The 20,704-nt window shown below is 31.6% G+C and overlaps 2 protein-coding genes and 1 pseudogene across 3 annotated transcripts; 1 reads left to right on the forward strand and 2 right to left on the reverse strand.

The window, feature by feature from the left end:
• Positions 1 to 747: 747 nt before the first annotated feature.
• On the reverse strand, positions 748 to 1,522 carry LOC144558358 (protein GLUTAMINE DUMPER 3-like). Its single transcript, XM_078307191.1, has one exon. The coding sequence runs from the start codon at positions 1,417 to 1,419 to the stop codon at positions 865 to 867; it is 555 nt and encodes a 184-aa protein (XP_078163317.1). The 5' UTR covers positions 1,420 to 1,522; the 3' UTR covers positions 748 to 864.
• A 4,013-nt stretch (positions 1,523 to 5,535) lies between these two features.
• LOC144558558 (polygalacturonase At1g48100-like) lies at positions 5,536 to 6,843 on the reverse strand. The gene is made up of 4 exons (XM_078307402.1): positions 6,808 to 6,843; positions 6,329 to 6,551; positions 6,145 to 6,226; positions 5,536 to 6,061 (listed from the first exon to the last, which is right to left on the reverse strand). Exons 1-4 carry the CDS (start codon positions 6,841 to 6,843, stop codon positions 5,536 to 5,538), a joined length of 867 nt encoding a protein of 288 aa, XP_078163528.1.
• Positions 6,844 to 19,538: 12,695 nt separating this feature from the next.
• Positions 19,539 to 20,584, forward strand: LOC144558431 (protein GLUTAMINE DUMPER 3 pseudogene; annotated as a pseudogene). The gene has a single exon (XR_013512907.1). The product of XR_013512907.1 is annotated as a protein GLUTAMINE DUMPER 3 pseudogene (transcript).
• The last annotated feature ends 120 nt before the right edge of the window (positions 20,585 to 20,704 follow it).

The following is a 20,704-nucleotide window of genomic DNA, read 5'->3' on the forward strand; positions in this document are numbered from 1 at the left end:
TGAAGAACAAATTTACAATCTTAGTTTTCTAAATTGAACAATTGTATTTAAAATATCAAACCAATGTATTATTCCTGAAGAGTGATAAGTTTTCAGACTTCTCATTCATACCATAGTAACACCATTAGCATTTTATTTGCAAATTATTTGTGAATAAAATGTTTTTTTTAATGTCTCTAAATTGAACAACAAATAAAATGTGAAAACATACTATATGAATTATTCGCGAATAAAACGCGTATAAAATATTTTTTTTACAAATTATTCGCGAATAAAATGCGATTTTTTATTATTATTATTTTTTTGGGTTTTTTTAGCTCCCGTGTTAGACCGAATCATTTCCGAATAAAGTACTTTTAACTCCACCGAACCGAACCTGAATAATTCATTTGTCACTATGATTCATGCCACATTATCAATGCTCTCAATCATTCGTTCGATAATATGTTTCTCTCTCTTTATTTATTTTCTTCAATGGACTTAGATATTTTCTCTAGATTTCTCTTTTCTTTAAAGAATAATATATATGTGTTTGATTTATCTTAAGTATAATACTCAACTATACTCCTACAGTAATTTAATTCTATTGTTTCATTGTCTGTAAGATTTTCTAAGCGGCTAATTGTATTTTTTTTATTGCACAAGTTTTCAATATTTAAAAAAAAAAGATATTTATTTATGTTCAAATTTTGTTGAATGCGAGACTTTTCTTCATTGAAATTTTCAGTTATAGACTCAAAATTTACAATTATAGCTCCAAATGGACAACACTAATTAAGCAAACTCAAAGTTACAATTTACAAAAAGAACCCAGAAAAAGGGGGAAAAAAGGAAAAGCAAAAAAGCAAAAGAAATATATAATATTCACTGCCTTCTCAGTTGCTGCTGATTCAACTCAAGATTATGATTAATACTACCTTGATTCCTATCACCATCTGTTGCACCAATTATCCTCTCCAAATCAACTTGTACATCAGCAACAATGTTTCTATCATTTTTACTACAACTATTACCACAGTTATTGTTAGAACTATTATGGACATTCTTCTTTTGTGCTGGGGTTGCCAAGTAGGTTGCTTTGGCCTCTCCTGCCATGATAACCGCAACATGTTCTGTGATCGGTTGAACCACCCCGGCATCCTCAGCACCAATCGCCTTGCCGTCGTCATTGCCACCACGAGAGTTCATCTCTCCATTTGCACCGGTCGAGTTGAGGTATCCAGCGAGTCTCCAGTACGTGCACGCCAGAGTGAGAAGCGCAAGTGCAATTAGGCCAAGTATAGCAGCCAAACCACCAAACAGGTACGGGACAGGAGAGCGCCATGCGGAGTGTAGACCCAACTCGCCAGGTGAGGCCAAGGGCGAAGGAGGGCCTATCGGGCTGCGTACTGTTCCAGAGAAAGTGGTCCCAGGCCTCATGATCTTTTATTTGTTTTAAAAATATAATGAATCTCTTGTATGCTTTGCAGGGATCTTGGTTGAGGAATTGAGGAGGAGAGAGGTGTGTCATGTGTGTATATATAACTAAGAGGTGGTAAAGGAAGTGTAAGATTAGGTAAAGGTGGATATGTATATATGATAATGTAGTTTGAGAATAGATGTCATTTTTAGGATGATCAAAGTGCTAATGTGGGCCGTGGCAGTTGCCCGTAGTATTGGTTTATCTTTTATAAAGGGATGAAATAATTTCAGGTGTTCTCTGCAAATTCTCAAAATGTTGTGTCCATACCACTGACATCCTGAGAAATAGAACAAACACCCTGCTATATCTCTAGGTATAAATTAATTAACGGAGGAGTATAATAGATATATACCCTCATGTAATATATATATATGCATTTTCCCCTATAGTTAGAGTGGTAAATTTGTACCGTGCCATGTTGTGATTTCAGTCACGTGTTGTATCGTGCTGTGACTAAATCAAATTTTTCACGTTCCATGCCGTACCGTGACTAAAATAGTGAGGAGTGATCACAGCACGCGAACAATCACGTCGTGAGTCACTTCTAAGATATTTGAGTGCACATTATTGGGCACGGTTAAAATCTGAAATATACGCATTCACATTCGGCAATGCATAACTACCCCCACAAAGTTTTTTTTCTTCCAAATTCTTTCAATCTTGACGTGTCAATCAAGATCTAACAGTTTGTTTCGAATTGTGACTGCCGTTCCATGTCATGTCGCGCGTGCTGTGACAAGAATGATTTCCCCATTTTTTTTTGGTTGGATAGCTGAAAAAACTCAAGTTAATCTTGAATATTATCTCTTTGGAAAAATGATAGAAACAAAAAGATTGAGCATGGGGTAATTAACATTTTCCATGTTTCCATGGGCAAATGAGAAAAGTTCACATTCTTCAGGGTATCTATATATACACACAAATCATTAATTCATTATTTTGAGGTTTTAAAGTGACACCTATTGTGCTTTGTACAACTTTTAATTAAACAGAAAACTGTGAGTGTTTTAGAAACGTTCACATCCTCAGCGTTGTCAGAATTTGAAGGCTGGTAAAATACGTTTCTGAAAAGGAATCACTTTTAATTTAATGACCCCTTAGCTTGGCGTGATGGTTTATATATATATAATAGCCAGATAAATAGATATGTATTTACTAGACCGTTACAAAATTAAAGTTAAGTATCAGATCAGGGTATGAATGAATGAGGCTAATTTTTTTAGTATATGGATGACAACGCATATAACGTATAAGTGCTGAGATCTGCTTGGGTCCGATGCCCATTGGACCCAAAGTGGTTCCAATGGGTTCGGTAACCGTCGGATCTGCTTTAGAATTCGTGTATACGGATTTTAAAGCAGACGCGAAATTGCGGGCACAAATCCTAAAGCAGATCCGACGGTTACTGAACCCACTGGAACCACTTTGGATCCAATGAGCATCGGACCCAAGTTGCTTCCATAAGTGCTAACTATATTACACTTACATTACCGGAATTTTTATAAATAATTATTTGAAATTTTATTTTGATACCGATTTCACACTAAAATCTTTGACATCGGATTCCTTATATTCTGATACCCTGTTTCTAACAATAAATAGCATTTTTTGTCTTCAATTTGAACCGTTCCATTTAAAATATGTCATCACTCACTAAACCGATAATTAATTGTTTTGATCAGGTGCCCTTCTCTTGGTTAGGAAGGGTCGGATGATAGAGATATCAATCTATGATTCCATTAATGAGGCAGCTAGCTAGGTTATTGTCTCTTGATTGTTTTTTACTTGATTCTAGCTCCTCTTCCACTAGTGTGATTGCTATTCGTGATTGATTTTAGTGCTATTAGAGATATTAGTTTGATTCCTTTTCTGATATGTTATTATGTTTTGTAGATGATCGATACTAGTTGGTAGATGTTTCACTAGTTCGATATACTTGGATATTTGATGCTATGCATCATTTTGTATGAACTATTTTGTTTCGTAACGAAACTTATGGAAATCCACTTTGCCAAAAAAAAAAAAAAAAGTTTTGATCAGTACTACTATGCTAAAAGGATAGCGCGCGTCATAAATTGTTTGGAGCTTTCAAAGGTACATTGTCCTGTACTAGATTCTTCACGCTTCTTTTCAAATTATTTTTTCTAGTGCTTCTTTACCGACTAGTTAATTTATTATATTTTTACAATACCCAACGACTTCATAGAATAGAAGACTTCTTTAAGTTTTAAGAGAAAAGGTATGTAAACTTCACGAGTTTGTCATGATTCGCAACAAAAAGAAACAGAGGAAGCATATATACCGTCGCATATATTATATCAAGCTTTTAAGTTTTCAGTAATTAATTAGCATCTTCTCTTTTGCACGTGGTGCAATATGTCATATGTGTGGCATGTTTGATTTAACTATATATATGTGGCGTAATACTTTCATACAGCCCCTTAAAAATTAAAAACTATGTGCGCGCATTTAATGATTCTTTGTATGAAAGTAATAAATTAATTTTTAAGGAATCACTTTTAGTATTTTTGAAAATTTTAAAAATTCGAATTGATCTGGTATAAAGTCAATCGGTCGGTCAAACTTAGAAGGTTAATAAATTAATTTTAATGCATTTGTTTTTGGAAAGCCTTTTGACCGCTGGACTTTATACTAAATTAATTGGAATGTTAAAATTTTTCACATGTAGACGCATCACTTGTAAGGTAGGCGAGTTTCAACTGTTCGAATTTGTCAGTTAAAGCCGATTTGACGGGTTTTAGACTTGAGTTCACCAAGGGGTTTGGTGAACTTAAGAACACCCTAGTTCTAATATATATATATATATATATATAGAGAGAGAGAGAGAGAGAGAGAGAGAGAGTGACTAATGTGCATTCGTATGCATATGGTCCAAATTTGAAATTTCAAAATCCAAAACGTCGATCCGAACCGTTCATCTTGTTCTCCATATTAATATGTGCTTGGAGACCAAATTTTACATTTTTCTGAATTTGTTTACTATTTATTAAGCCACTTTGAAAATTGCTGATCCAACGGTGGCTGCTGATTTTACTGTTTTGTTAAGCCACCGTTGGATCAACAATTTTCAAAGTGGCTTAATAAATAGTAAAAAATTTCAGAAAAATGTAAAATTTGGTCTCCAAGCACATATTAATATGGAGAACAAGATGAACGGTTCGGATCGACGTTTTGAATTTTGAAATTTCAAATTTGAACCATATGCATATCAGGCCATATGCATACAAATGCACATTAGTCACTCTCTCTCTCTCTCTCTCTCTCTCTATATATATATATATATAGATGGGCTATGGTGAGTTGCGAAGTAAAACAACTATTTTACTTCACACTCATATTTTGTGATTTTAAAGTTCAAAACGTTGATCCAAACCGCTCAACATGATCTCCATATTGAAATGTGTTTGGAGACCAAATTTTACATTTTTTGAAATATTTTTACTATTTATTAAGCCACTTTGAAAATCGCCGATCCGGTGGTCCAGAAATTTTTACTGTTTTTACTGTTCGCCCGGATTTTCAGATTTTTAAAGTGACTTAATAAATAGTAAAAAAATTCCAAAAAATGTAAAATTTAGTTTCCAAGCATATTTTATTATGAAGAACATGTTGGAAGGTTCGAATTGGCTATTTGAACTTTGAAAATGAAAATATTGCATGAAGTATAAACGTGTTTTACTTCGCAACTCACCGTAGCCCATCTCTCTCTCTCTATATATAAAACCTTGTATTATTTTTCTTTCTTAATTGTTGTCAATCATGCTTAATTAATAGAGGAAAGGGGGATCATTGCTAGCAACCAAGCAGCCTTTAATTTTCTTTCTCATCTACGACTCACATTCTTCTAAATTTTTCAGCATCAACTTCAGAGCTATTTACTATGGAAATTTCATGCCAGTGAAATATTATTCTAATTTTTTTTTTCAATTGAATATTGCCACACCTACAATCTCAATATATAACACATCAAAACACTTTTATTTCATTCATTCCTGTTGCTAGCTAGTTCCTATCCTAGCTACTCTCATCTAAAACAAAATTAATATTTTTTTCTATTTATTAGTACATTTAACACCCTTTTTCGAGATATTATCAAAGAATTGTGAAGATCCTTTTCTTAAGCAAGTGACCGGTGGTTCGATATCCTCTCCCAAACAACCTGACGCATTTGCACAAATTGAAATGGGTTGTTCCTCATCTTTTATATCAGAGAGCAGTCGCATGTCAACAATGGTGATGTTAACACATGGCACCTTGCTGCTGCAATTCAAGTATACTGCTGCTTTCTTTCTGTCATAAGTTCCAGTTATGTTTTTGTATGTGATATCAGAAATTAACAGCTCTGAGTTTGTGTCTGTCTTATTGCAACTGTTATCTGGGCAATAAAACTGGTCTATTATAATTGGGTTCAACACCTCCTTCATTTGTATGTTTTCATATTTTACATTTGAAACCAATCCAGAACCGCTTGCCCAGGTCTTGATTCTGATACCGTTTTGAGAATTGGAAATCAAGCAATTAGTTACTGTTATGTTTTTCACGGTTTCTTTCGAGTTGTCCTTTCCTAGACTTCCAATGCTGTACAAACAAAATGACAATTAAATCTAACAATTTTCAGAAAATAATACATAAATATCATATACTTTTACTTAATAGCGTACCTAATACCATGACCGTCACGACAATCCATGTTCTCTATGTGAATGTTCTCACTTTCATTTGACATGGATATACAATCATCACCTAGAATTTGAATTAATGCGTAAGTTGTTTAGTCAGAGAATTCACTAAAACTCTGTTGTAATTATTCACAGTAGGATCATAGCAAGGTTAAAAATACTTTACCATTAGAGATATTTGAGTTTCTGATGACTATATCTTTCGATGCTATATGGATTCCATCTGTGTTCGGGCTTGTGGCTGGAGAGACAACGGAGATCGAGTCAACTGTTACATTCTGGCATTCTTGATCGATCACAACATGAAATTGTGGGCTGTTTTTGATACTCAATCTAGATTCTTCGGATCCACGAACAGTCAAATTTTTGCAAGTGCGAAACCTCAATGCCTACAAGGAGCAAAATTAAGTTGTTCTGCTTTTGTTATCAGGGTAAGAATGAATCAGTCTTTATTGTTTGGATATTTTTGGACAAATTAAAGAATGGAAGGATATTGAGAAATAATTTATAATATAATTTCTTAAAGGAATCCAGGAGTATGATATATCACATTTTTGAAAGGTAGAGAGAAGTTTCATTTCATAATAAAACTATACACAGTTATATATTTCTGATAGATAGCTGATCATACCACAGGTCTGGCACACGATTCACAACTCCACCATTTCTCTCCTTTGCCATCAATTGAGCCCTCTCCTTGAAGGGTTAGCCCATTGATTCTGTTAAACTCTAGCCAGCTGTCATCGTTAGATGACCATGATTTAGGGTCTGGTTGTGCAACTATAGTGCCGTCAACCTATGTCATCGAAACATAAACATATAATAATTAATCAGCTACGAGAGTTGTCAAACCTCAACATATTTTTTTTAAGGTTAGTGGCTTTGTTAAACTTAGACATTATCTAATTTAGAAAAATACCTGAAAAATCAAGTTATTCTGGCATGGTCCAAAAAAATCAATGGGTTGTACCAAGAAAGAGTAACCCTTTGGAACCAAGATTTTAGCCTGATTTGTTTCATTACATGCCGAGTCCCATGCGGCCTTAAATGCTTTACTGTCATCAGTCTTTCCATCACCGACTGCTCCGTTTGATCGCACATCAAAACTAGTTTTTGAGTCACCAGCAGCTGGTTCAGAACTTGGTGCGAGTAAAACGACATCGTTTAGTACTTGCATTCTTTCTGGATAATTGGCATATTTCAGGTTATTTTGAACTGCTTCTGTTTGAATAAAAGCAAATGGAATGAAGGTTAGCAGTAAAAGGGCTATGCTGACAAGTGCCATTTTTAGGTTTTCTCCAATTTCAGAAGATGCTTGATATATGTAATTAGATGATGCCATATGAGTTTTATATAATAGCAATAATGCATTAAAAACAAAAGTTTCTTATAAGTTTACTTAATGGCGCATGAGGTCTCATGCAAAACCTTCAAATGAGATTATAGAATACTCTCTCTTGGGGGTTAACTTTCTTTAAATGTTAATTAAAGCTTTGGAGAGGATTTTGCATTTCTATTTATATTAATGTAACAAGGGTTATTAATAGTATAAGTTTGAAACTGTATAACTTAAAAGAATGATTTATAAAATGCTGTACTGATATGAGTACTAACTAGTTATATTTTTCTTGATACGAGTACTAACTAGTTAGATTTTTCTTAATTTTAGTAGTCCTCGTATTATTGTTTAATGTATGAGTGCAGATATGTAATTAAAAAAAAAAAATTACATATCGTAAAAAAGAGAGAGGAGGGATCCGATTACCACAATTTTGAGTTACTACAACTATTTTTTACATTTGCAAAGTCTAAATCGTCGATCTAAATTGTTCAACATGATCTCCACAATAAAATGTGATTCCATATCAAATTTTACATTTTTTTTGAACTTTTTTGACTATTTATTAAGATGAGAACAAAATTTAATAATCTGAATTTGACTAGTTTTTGTAAAATATTTAATAAATATAAGCAAAATAAACTTCTTTATTAAGATGTGTTACATTTTTTATATTTTTTTTGGATTTTTTTACTATTCATTAAGATGTGTTATAGAATGCTGTAAAAAATACAAGCACAATAAACTTCTTTCAATAATAATAAAAAAAAATTGATTGCATTGGAAACATGTTAGTTTCAGAGATTTATTAAAGAACGCTTTTGCTAGTTTCCATCAAACAGTATATATATATATATATACACATGTGCATCTTTTCTTAAATCCATCTATGATTCTATAAGTTAAACAGTCTACGAGAACTGAATTACGGACCTTCCAATCCAAATCAAATCCATCTTTTTATCACGTAGTCATAAACCGTAAAATTGTTAATGAAACTAGGTATCTTGGAGTCTGAATTTGAGTCATTAAACAACTTAATTGACTTCTCCTTGGTGTTCCTCTTAAAACCCAGCAATTATACAGTTCGACAAAACCATCTTCTTCTCGAGCATTTCATCGAACACCTTCATTGCATATTTGCATTGCATAAATTACAAGTTCAGAATACACTCCAGACATTTATCCCTTCCTAAAAAATGACTCTCAAAAGTCAAAATTGAACCCAACTTTGGTGGCCTATATATATATGATGCTTCCATCCATGGAAAGTGGTAAGGTGCAATGAAGTGACACTCTGACGCCAAAGGGTTAAGAATAAATAAGTTTAATCGTTTAAATATTTTACGAGGGTAAAACAGGAATTAATTGAACATTTAACAATGAGTGAGTCTATGGTAATATGCATATTACGGGTTGGTCCGTAATATCGATCAATATTTTTGTTTCCAAAATTCAAATGATCGATCCGAATCGTCATTCAACATGATTCCTGTATGAATATGTACTTGTAGATCAAATTTTATACTTTTTAGAATTTTTTTACTATTTTTTAAAATAGGTAGAAAATCACTTGATCTGAAAATTATGAACCATAAAAAAAAAGTAATATTCTACCTATCTTAAAAAAATAGTAAAAAATTCTAAAAAAATATAAAACAAGTACTTATGCATATGAAAATTATGTTGCACGGTTTGAATCGATCATTCGAATTTTGAAAACGAAAACATTAATTTAGTATTATGGATCAAATCGTGCTATGCATAGTACCATAGACTCACTCTTTAACAATAGTAAAATAGAGTTGTGCAGTATATGTGTTCTCTACTTATCTTCATACAGGCATAATATATTAGAGTTGCAAGGGGCAAATAACAAAATTCCTAAAATTGCAACGGAATCCTCGACCCTTCAATTACGCTGGAAGTTTTTTTAATATTAAATTAAGGTGGGCTGATAGAATTACAGAGTTACACTCGACCGTTATAAGCCATTCTTTCCATTTTATCCCGGATGGGTGGGTGATGACTCATCATGCATGGGCCCACAAAGAACAATTAGAAGCCTTTTAACTTCTGTAATGACCACTGTGACAAATGAATTGTCCGGGTTTAGTTCGGCGAGATAAAAAATTCACGATTTGAGAATAATTTGGGTATAACTTGAGAATGATTCGGAATTATCCGGATCAGAGATCTCAATCTTGCAAAAGAGCAAATAAAAAAACCAAAAAAAATATTATGGGAAAATTTTGTGAATAATTCGTAAAATTTATAAATTATTCGAGTTTAATTCGGTCAACCGAATAATTCAGCGTTCGGTTCGGCATTACAAAAAAAAAAAAAAATCATTCGGGTTTAATTTGCGAATCTTGTGACTATACTAATGACAGCCCAATACAAATAGAAATTGGGGTTGGTCGGATATGATGCTTGGTCGGAATCATCTGTTTCGCATCAAGATTCACATAAACAATTTTAAAATGTGTACGAATTAAGTGTGCACGGATCTTGATACTCGTTGAACGTCTCCGACCGAGTCTAAGATTGAATTTGATCCGATCGCTAGGGTCCCGAGGGAAGCATAAATTGAAAATTAGGTAATCAAATTACATGTGTTTTGATTATAGATGTAACCCAAAATTAAAACTTCTTAAAGTTCTTGCCACAATAAATGGAAATTTTCATTGATTAATTTAATATTTTTATTAGTTTGTCATTTGAGTCATGTGCATATACCATCAGCAATTATACATACTAATAATATAAAAAGGGAACTTCAACGATAAAAGAACACAACCGCTAAAATCAAGATCAAGTTATTGACTTTTTAAAAAAAGTTAAAATGCAAAAGAAAAAATTCAAGCAAAAGAAATTATGATTCAAGCTACATGTGAATTGATATCCCCTTAACTTAGGAAATTAGCATGTGACCTCCAAGGCTCCAACTAGTGTATTGATTCACGCAAAAAAAAGGACTGGACAAATCCGTATGGACCACACCAGATCGGACCAATCAGGGGCGGAACTAGAAAATTTGAATAGGGGGGCTAATTTATAAAATGTAATATTGTAAAAATGGGAAAAAAAATTATGGTTAGCGTGAATTGAACCCATGTCCTTCCACATAATAACTAGATGTCAAATCACTAGACTACCATTACATATTTGTTATTTTATGAAGGAGGCTAGACTATATAAAAGTTTAAAAAACTCAAAAGTTCGACTAAATTTTAATATACATAATTACTAATTTTAAAATCATAGGGTGGCTCAGCACCCTTTACAACAGACATAAATCCGCCCCTGGGACCAATCCGTGTAGGTTTGGACCATGATCTATGGCTAGGGGTGTCAATGGCACCCGTTTACCCTACCCATATCATATTCGATAAGACGGGTATGGGTAAGATTTTTTTTTCGTTAATTTATTGGGTATGGGTAAAAAAAATTTCGTTAGATAAACGGGTATGGGTACGGGTAAAGGTTATTTTGTACCCGTTGGGTAACGAGTAATTATATAAAATAAATTATATCATAAGAAGAATATTATGCTAAATATTTTACTTTTTTATTTGAATGTTTTATTATTTAGTTAAGGAATTGAATTTGTTAGAAGAGATATTTGTGATTTTGATTTTCTTTTGCTTAATAAAAAAACTATTGCTTAGAATTAATTGCATATTTATATTTTAATTTTATATTAGTAATTGTGATTGCTTTGATGGTTTATTTGAAAAATTAATAAAATTATTATAATTGTATTATTCGTTATTCGCCCACTACCGTTCCGTTACCCGCTAATCTTAACGGGTATGGGTAGGGTAGGGTAAGACAAATTCTTAACGGGTATGGATAGGATATGGGTAAGGTCAATTGTTAGTGGGTATGGGTGTGAAAATGGTTCCACCCTACCCGTGTCGTACCCATTGACACCCCTATCTATGGCACAGATTTGAACCAACCCCTCCAAATTTTACTCGTCGGATCCGAACCATGCCAATCCGTGGACCGAGAGATCCGTAGACGGTGAAGACTCATGGATTGATCGGATTTGGACCGAACAGGACCGGACCGGCCCATTTGCAAATCACTAGCTCCAATCAACAATTAATTGACATATGTTCCGCAAAGCCACAATTAATTTGGACCATGCTCGTAATGGATGCATATTGGCATTGTTTTCCTTGATTAAATATGTATCACTAATTGATGGCACCACATTAGAAAAAAATTAGTTCGTAAACCATAACCAATTAAATTAATTAACTAGTTGCTATGGTAATAAAGGTGGTTGATTGAAAATAGGCCTCCATGTCTAGGATACCAATTCGGTGAAGGCACTTTATATTTATACTAATATCATACCGTGCGTTGCAACAGAGACATATTATAAAAAAATATATATATATCAATGAAAATAATAATTATCTAAAAATTAACACACATGTTAATAGAAAAATTTATATGATTATGTATTTTTAATTAACTTTGATCGTGATCTCTGATAACAATTTGATGATGTGATTATTCTTTATTTTTAAGTACCAGTAATATCAAATAATAGCTCGATTCGAATCTAATATCAAATATTGTACAACAATTCAATATCGACATATAATATGATATCAAAAAACATAAATAAAAAGTGTTATCGTGTGTATATATAGGATATACACACACACATATTATAAGAAAAATATATATTCACACATGTGTTCCAATTTATATTCTTCTTCTTCTTCTTTGTTTTCAATTTAGAATATATACACACACACATTGATATAATATATATTGGAAATATATTCTAAATTGCCCACAACAATATGTATAGAAACAAATAAAGAGAAATAAGGAAATAAAAAAAAACATTGATTTTCATTGTGTTCCGTATAGAAACAAAGAAGAAGTAAAAAAAATAGAAGGTGGAGTCTTATCAATTGAAGAGGAGAAATATGGAAACAAATAAATAATGAAACAAATAAAAATATCGCTAAATTTTAGAGTTTGTTCAATTTTAATTGTAACGTATCATGTGGCAGCACATGTGGTGAGTATGTTTTTAACTAAATTTAGACTTCTATACATAAAACAGATGCATTTAATCAAAAGAAGACAAATTATGTAATTGGAGGGTTGAGATCAAATCTGAAGTTTCATCTTTCAATTGTAGCCGTTGGCGGATCGGACACCCAACATGCTTAATAATAGAATGGAGATTCGTTTAGAAGTTCTTGTCTAAACTATATTTATTATAAGGGAAATTTCGCTAGAGATTACTAAATTTTTTCTTTTGTTATGAATTGGTCATTCAAATTTGATTTTTTTTTTCTCTATAACTATTGAATTTTTAATTTGTCTCAATCAAGTCACCCTATAACTTTTTCATCCAATAGATTAATAAAATATAACTTTTTCACTAGTATTTTAGACGAAATGAGTATATTCTATTAAATTTTAGATGAAATGAGCATATTCCGTTATATTTTGGATGTAATGAAATATTCCATTAATAATTTGAATAGAAAAGTTATATGAGACTTGATTGATCAATTAGTGACAAAAAAACAAAGCTTAGTGATCACCAACAAAATTTACCCAATAATATTTACGCCATTAGTTTTAGTTGTATGTATTTTTTTAAGATCAACAATTATAATTATTAAATAATTGATATCTACATAATAAACAGACAATTATATTACATGTACAAAATCTCACGAATATAACAAAACAATATGTATTTATTGGTCCCTTTTTTGAAATATAAATTGTTGATTTAGAAATATTATACAAATCAATCTCATTGAGCATAATGATAAATACTACATAATTAATAAAAAAAAATATTATATTTAATTTTATATTTGTCAATTTTTCTGTAATATTAGATATGAAACTACTCTTACTCATATTCTTATATGATAGACTAACGAAATTTTTTATATCTATTTCTTATCCAGTAAACTAAATATCATTATCCTTATATATTCATATTCATAATATAGAACACTATAAATCTGAGTAATGAAATGAACAAATTTCATTAACGACGTCCTAAAACTTGTCTTTATAACTAAACCTAGCCCAATCCTAAGCTAGTTTTGTGGTAACATGATACTTTTTTTTTTTTTTTTTGCTTGAGGTAACATGATACTTCACAGAGAGGCATGTGATTTACGTCGTACTCGTATCATATCATGTCACACAAAACATAGCATACTATATTGCAAGTAATTAATGAAACCCAACTTTTGCATTATAAAGACAATGAGCATTTTATTCGTTTAATGCCTCCTCCCACCCCCTAACCATTTTTTTTTTTCATTAGCTTATCATATAAGAATATGAGTAAGAACTATTTCATACCTATTATCCTATATAATAATTAATGGATATAAAATAATATATGATATTTTTTAATTTGTACATATAATTATATAATTATATAGTTAATATTAGATTAATTTTACTATACATTATATATATATTTTTTAATTAGTAATATATGATAAAATTGATTTATAAAACATTTTAACATCTTATTTAATTAATAATTTATATATTTTTTAAATAGTGAGATAAAAAAATTATAATTTTTATATTTTTCTGATATTAGGTATGAGATGTTTTTAATATATATTTTTATTTGTTATATTTTTGGATTAAGTTATATCAATTTATTCTTTGTTGTATGTTTGGATGTGTCAAGAATAGAGGCTATTCTAGAATAGCGGCTATTCAGAATAGCAATGTGCATCCAAACAATATTTTTGCTATTCGGAATAGTCAGAATAGCTGCTATTCTCTATTCCTTGTAAATATTGGAATAACTACTATTTGAAAATATGAAGTGAGAGGAAAAAATGATTTTTTTTCGGATTTTCGTCAACACACTCCCGAAATAACAAAATTGACACTACTTTATATTATCTCCACGTTGTGACAATTCGTTTAAGATCCCACTTGCTTATATTTTCTCTTAATTAGCACATTGTTAACAATATTATTTATCAGTTACAACTATTCACTATTTCAAATGTACAATTCAAACAACATTTTTACTATTCTGAATAGCACCATTTTCACACTAACCTAAAAATCACTAATTTTTCTCTATTCTTATTTACTATTCTCAAATTTTGCTATTCTAGCTTTCATCCAAACGTACTTATATATATAGATAAGAATAGAGTATGAATAAGATTAATTCTTAACGGATAAAAATAGAGAACAAGTAAAATCAATTCTTAATTGGTATAGGTATAAGAACGTCTTCACCTGATCTATATGGTACTACTCATTGACACCCTACCCCCTCCCTACCAACTAGCTTTTCTTTTGAGACCAAATTTATTAATTCAATTCTTCTCTAGCTAATCTAGGTAACTTCTTACAATATATAACTCAAATAAATTATGAGTTTGGAATTCTTTGACATTGCCACTAATTTATGTGGCACTTTCAGGTTTAAATGAATCCTTTAATTAATTAAACATGAAATTGGAAGGCACAAGGTTCAACAATCTAAGGTGAAATTATTGAAGAGTTCATAACTTTAAGAACCAACATTCCACAATAAGACTGTTATTATCTGCAAGCGTAAAAATAACTATTACCGAAGTTTAGTCAACATAAATTGTTTCTGAATAGTTATTAATTGCTATTACTGACGACCGAACTGTTAAACACTTTTATCTTTGTGGAAATATATATGACAAATTTTTTGTAGTGATTTAATTTGTATGAAAAAAACGATGTTTAAAATTCAGATGAAATTAAAAGTTCTTGTAAATATTATCTAGCAACTAGTTTGAATTTCCCAACTAGCTCTTGCTAAAAAGAGATCTAGTTGGAACCTCTTTAATACAAGAATTAATATGATAGTATCCACGAGGATATACCGACAAAATGATGTTTTTTTTTTATTAGCGACGATAGTATCTGCGACGGTATACTGACAGTATCCCTCGCGGATACTATTCATTATTCTTTAAAAGATAGCTGATTTGTTTTAGTATTCCGTTGCTTCTACAGAAGATGGCAAAGTAAATTATTTATTGATCAATTAATTAGGGCCCCAGTTATGGATGAGAACACACAAGAAATGTGATATCACATCTCAAAAGTTGGAATAGTTTATAAAGTGATATAGCTATATATATATAATTATATATATAAACAATGGGCAAGAGCACATATGTTTCCAATAGCTGAAAGATAACAAGCTATACTTTTCTCTAAAAAGAACAAAAAATAAATCCTATAGATTTATTGAAAAATTCTTTGATTCCTCTAGGTGTATAGCCCTTTGAAATATTAAATGTATAACTTATCCACAATTTCACATTAGATATTTAGATTGGTGAAGTTCCACTTCCGCCTAGTGGATAATAACATCACCATGATTATTATTATTCCATGTAAATATAAAATTCTAGTGGAGTTTGGCTTGAATTAAGAACATATATTCCATAGTACAATTCTCCCTTTTTCTTTCTTAATTAATCAGGGACTTATAAAATGCTAATTATATAATTAGTAGTTGGTGCTATGATAAGCCGAAATTGTATCTATTGAAACCTAGGGTTTGTTATGTAAATTAAGTCAAGTTTTGATTAAATTAGGTTTGATTAGGTTAGAAATGTCCAAAAGTTCAAGTTACTTCTCTAGTTATGTTTATTTTGCAGGTAATCAAGTGATTGGAGCTTAACGGAGCAAAACGGGTGATCTGTAGCAAGTCAACACGAAATTTGGAGCATCTTTCACATTTATTGCGGACCGAAATGAAGTTATTGCGGACCGCAACATTATCAGACAGAGCCAGCTTCCAGACAGCATTTTCTGAACTTTTATTGTGGCCCGAAAGGACCTTTATTGCGGCCCGCAATGACCTCTCCAGATTTTTCTGCGCAGTCTGTTAACTGCCTCCACTCATTGCGGCCCGCAATGAATGTATTGCGGCCCGCAATTAGGCGGTTCAGAGCCCGAATTTGCTATTTTTAGTTAGTTATTTCTAGGTTTTACAAGGGGTTATAAAAGGGGATCTGTAGAATAGATTAAGGACGGTTTTTTAGGCAGAATTTCTAGTTTTGAACAAGGAAAAGCAAGGAAAAGCAAGGAAGAGAGAAGAAGGAAGGAGAGAACACCATTGATCAACCGGTTTTATTATTTTATTTCCTTTGGAACTCTTTTATTCTTTTGATTTCATTTGTGCTTTAGCCATGACTGGCTAAAGGCTTTTCTAGGGTTGATTGGGGTTGTACTTGAAACTTTTGTTATGATTTAGTTGGTTTTATTTTATATATTCTTGTTCTTTGTTATGATCTATTCTTTATTTTAATTGATTGTGAAGACTTAATCGAAATCACATGAAACCCTAGGATTTGGTATTTGCAATTGAGAAATTGAATATTAGGTCCAGACCATAAGGAATAGGGTATTTGATAGGCTAAGTACCGAGAGGTGACGCTTGTCTTTTACGGGCTTCACCTAATAGTTTAGAAAATTGTGCCAAGTACCGAGAGGTGAAAGATAGTTTTCTAGATCAATTGGGACAGTAAGAACTTAATGACTTTAGATTAGAGTAGCCAAGTACCGAAATGTGACGTTTATTCTAATTGAAAGATGGTATTAATATAGAGATATCACTTTGTACCTACAACACCCAACTGTGCCTTCATAAATATAAGAACAAAATTTACAAACCAATTAGTCGTAACACTAGTGGATAGGAACCCTAAGAAACCCTAATTTCTCATACTTGTCAAAAATCAGATTTTGCTTTAAGACTTCAGTTTAATTCATTTTAATCGAAACCAAACCAACCTTTGAACAAACAAAAACCTTTTTATTTTCTTTTACTAAATTAAATTGTTAGGTTAGATTTGATATTCCAACTTGTCCCTGTGGAGACGATCCCTAAGTACTACTCAACAAGGTTGTACACTTGCAACCGAATTGAGCGTAAATTAGGATTTAATACTTGTATTGTAATAACCACATCATGCTATAAATAATTTTGTCATGAAGGGACCAAATTAATTAAATGACAAATTCAATATACTGATGTTATTTTGTATCATCAGAAGTATTTGTACATCGAAAATTATTAAATTTGAAGTTCATTTAGTAAAATATCAAATTATCAAAAGTTGAATTAAAATACTAACTAACACTTAATTAATTGCAACTAATTCCATAGATATATTGTTCAATGTATTGTATTTATACTTAAATGAATTCTATATTTAGTCCCTGCATGCATGTCAAGCTTTTCAAAAAAAAAAAAAATTCTAAATTTATAATTTCTACATATGTGTATTAATTACTAATAATGAATGACATATATAGAATAAGATGATAATTTAATTTTTTTTAAATTATAATAAACATTTATAATGACAAATACTGTCATCGATCATTAATTAAAAAAATTATTAAATGATTCCCTCTTGTTTTGTCATTTGAGCTAGATCACTTGATTTTAGGAACAATTTATACATTTAATGCTCTGAAACAAAAACAAAAACAAAAACAAAAAATCATCCAATGCTACGGAAAGCATGATGTTACATAGACGAATAACAAATTAAACTTAATTACGTACCTCAGGTTCATCCAAATTAAATTTGCAGTGACAATTATTGTCCTTGCCAAATTCTTGGGTTGCAATCATTGTGTTTTACATGAATAATCAATCAGAATTAGACGAATAAAAATATTTGTTACTTGGCCCAGCTTGAAAATAATTTAATTTATATGGGTTTAGGGTTTACACAAATTTGAGTAGTAGTTTTCAATACAAAAATTAACGGTTGCAAGGTAACTAATTAGACTGCCACTTGCTAGTACACAGTTTTTTTTTATATCTATAATTAAATTATATAAGGATTTGTACCTGATTAACAACTTAATTAAATTAAGATAACATTTTTTTATATTTAGTACATAAAATTTTCCTATTCTCTATAACTATATATTCGTGAGCAAACTTGGGGAGCCAAGCCCTATAAGGAAATGATTTTTTTTTACTTGTGAATTAAGAAATTTAAATATGTACATGTATAGAACAACTATTAATAAGAAAAGTAGAAAACATGCACAAACTTGAACCGTGGACTTACTGCAATGGCACGAGATTTCGTCTCTCTTTGGAGAGGACGTTTGTTTAATTCTCGAAAATAATATTGAAAGAAACTGAAGTATACCAGAACTCTTTAATAAAAAAATATATGAAAACACAAACTTAATGCACTAACACAGTTATTTTTAAGGAAATATTTTTTTTGCATGATAACCAAATTTTCTCATAGACTACAAGTTTGTATAAGAATTTTGGCTTTGTCCATCTTAAGCAAAAAATAATAATATTCTAATTAGATAATTCACCCATATAAACCTAATAGTTCTATATATGATTTTATATATCTCCATCTTTCTAAATGGACAGCTTTTTAAGCAGATGTGCTTATTCGATATTTTTTTTCGTATCGATATGCATTTTTTTTTTACTGACATCGATAATAACAACAGTATTCAATTAGTTTATTTGATTTAATAAAATGACAAGTTAACTAATTAATTGAAATAATTTAGAAGTTCATTGGCCCGCCCAAGAGAAATAAAATCAACAATTTAGTGATATATATGATCTTCTTTGAAAACAACAACAACAATAATAATAATATATATTATTATTGTTGTTGTTGTTTTAAGTTGGGTTATTCAAGATCAAAATCTAATTGTTCTAATTACGCGTGACTCACGTAATTACACGTGGCATAATTAGATTTTTTGAGTGACGTAACACGTCGTATAATTTTCTAAAAGATGATCATGTCGCGCGAATAATCATAATACAAACACATGAATCACAGTACGTAACTGACACAGGTACCGTACCACCGTGATGTATCTGATCTTACGTCCCTGCTTATTTAGCTCCTATTTCTATCTTTACACTGAATGCAATTTGTGCCGGATTTTAAGTGAAAGTTACTAAAAAAATGTTTAATCATATTTCTTCCATTGAAAACATGACCGTTGCATGCAAATGTGTTCAAATTAATAATGCCCACAGCACATTAATTCCTAAAGAAAAAAAAGGTTGAAATTAGAAAAAGGAAAACAGATGCATGAACAAATTAAAAATAAAAAAAAACAAAGGAATATATTGACATCATTGTTTCATATTCCATCCAATCTCTAATCGCCCCATTACATACCTAACAACTTCCCTTTATAAATATACGCCTCTCATTCTTCTCCCTCTTCATCACTCAACTAATAACCACCTTTTCTTTTTCTCTCAATCACACACATACCCACAGATACACATAAAAGACAATAATAAGCAAAATTTGCAAAATTCAAAATCAAAGTATGAGGCCAGGACCTATTTTCACCGAAGCCTACAGTCTCGCCACTGCCTCTCCTCCTCCATCGACCTCCACCATGGTTGACGGGTTGGGCCCACACTCAACATGGCGCTCTCCAGTTCCGTACCTGTTCGGTGGCATCGCTGCTATGATGGGCATGATCGCCTTAGCACTGCTCATACTTGCTTGTTCATATTGGAAGCTGTCAGGCTACCTCGACTCGGTCACTTCCAATGGAGAGCCCCGGTCTGACACCGAAGGAGAAAAGGGATCGAACGGTACCGATGTTGGGCATGTAGTCCTGCAGACAGTACACGTGGCGGTCATCATGGCAGGAGAAGAGAGACCGACCTATCTGGCGACACCAATGGAGAAGAAAAAGGAAGAGACTGATGAGAGTACTGAGGGGCAGAATGAAAATGGTGGGAATTTGAGGGTAGAAGAGGAAGAAAGTGGAGAGCGTGAAACTTCTCCGGAGGAATCTGTGTAGCGAATCACTGTCGTTGCACAAGAAGAAGGAAATCTGAGAGAAGTACTTAAGAAATCTACCACTTGAGCTTGGAAATCAAACCAAGTTGGAGATTCTTTTCCCCGTCTTTTCTTTCCTTTTTGTAGGGGCTAAAAGTTGATTATTTTTTTTAGTTTTTGAGTAGAAATGTAAATTTTAAGATGATTTTGGAATGACAAATTTTTCTAGAGACGACTTATCAATATATATATATATATATAAGGAGGGATGATATGACACTCTTTTTTGGTGACATTGCATGAAAGTAGGAAAACAAGTTCTTAACACTTGTTCACAACATATAGAAGAGTGAAT

Source organism: Carex rostrata, chromosome 8 (genome assembly GCF_964058835.1).
Source record: "Carex rostrata chromosome 8, lpCarRost1.2, whole genome shotgun sequence".
Lineage (NCBI taxonomy): Eukaryota > Viridiplantae > Streptophyta > Magnoliopsida > Poales > Cyperaceae > Carex > Carex rostrata.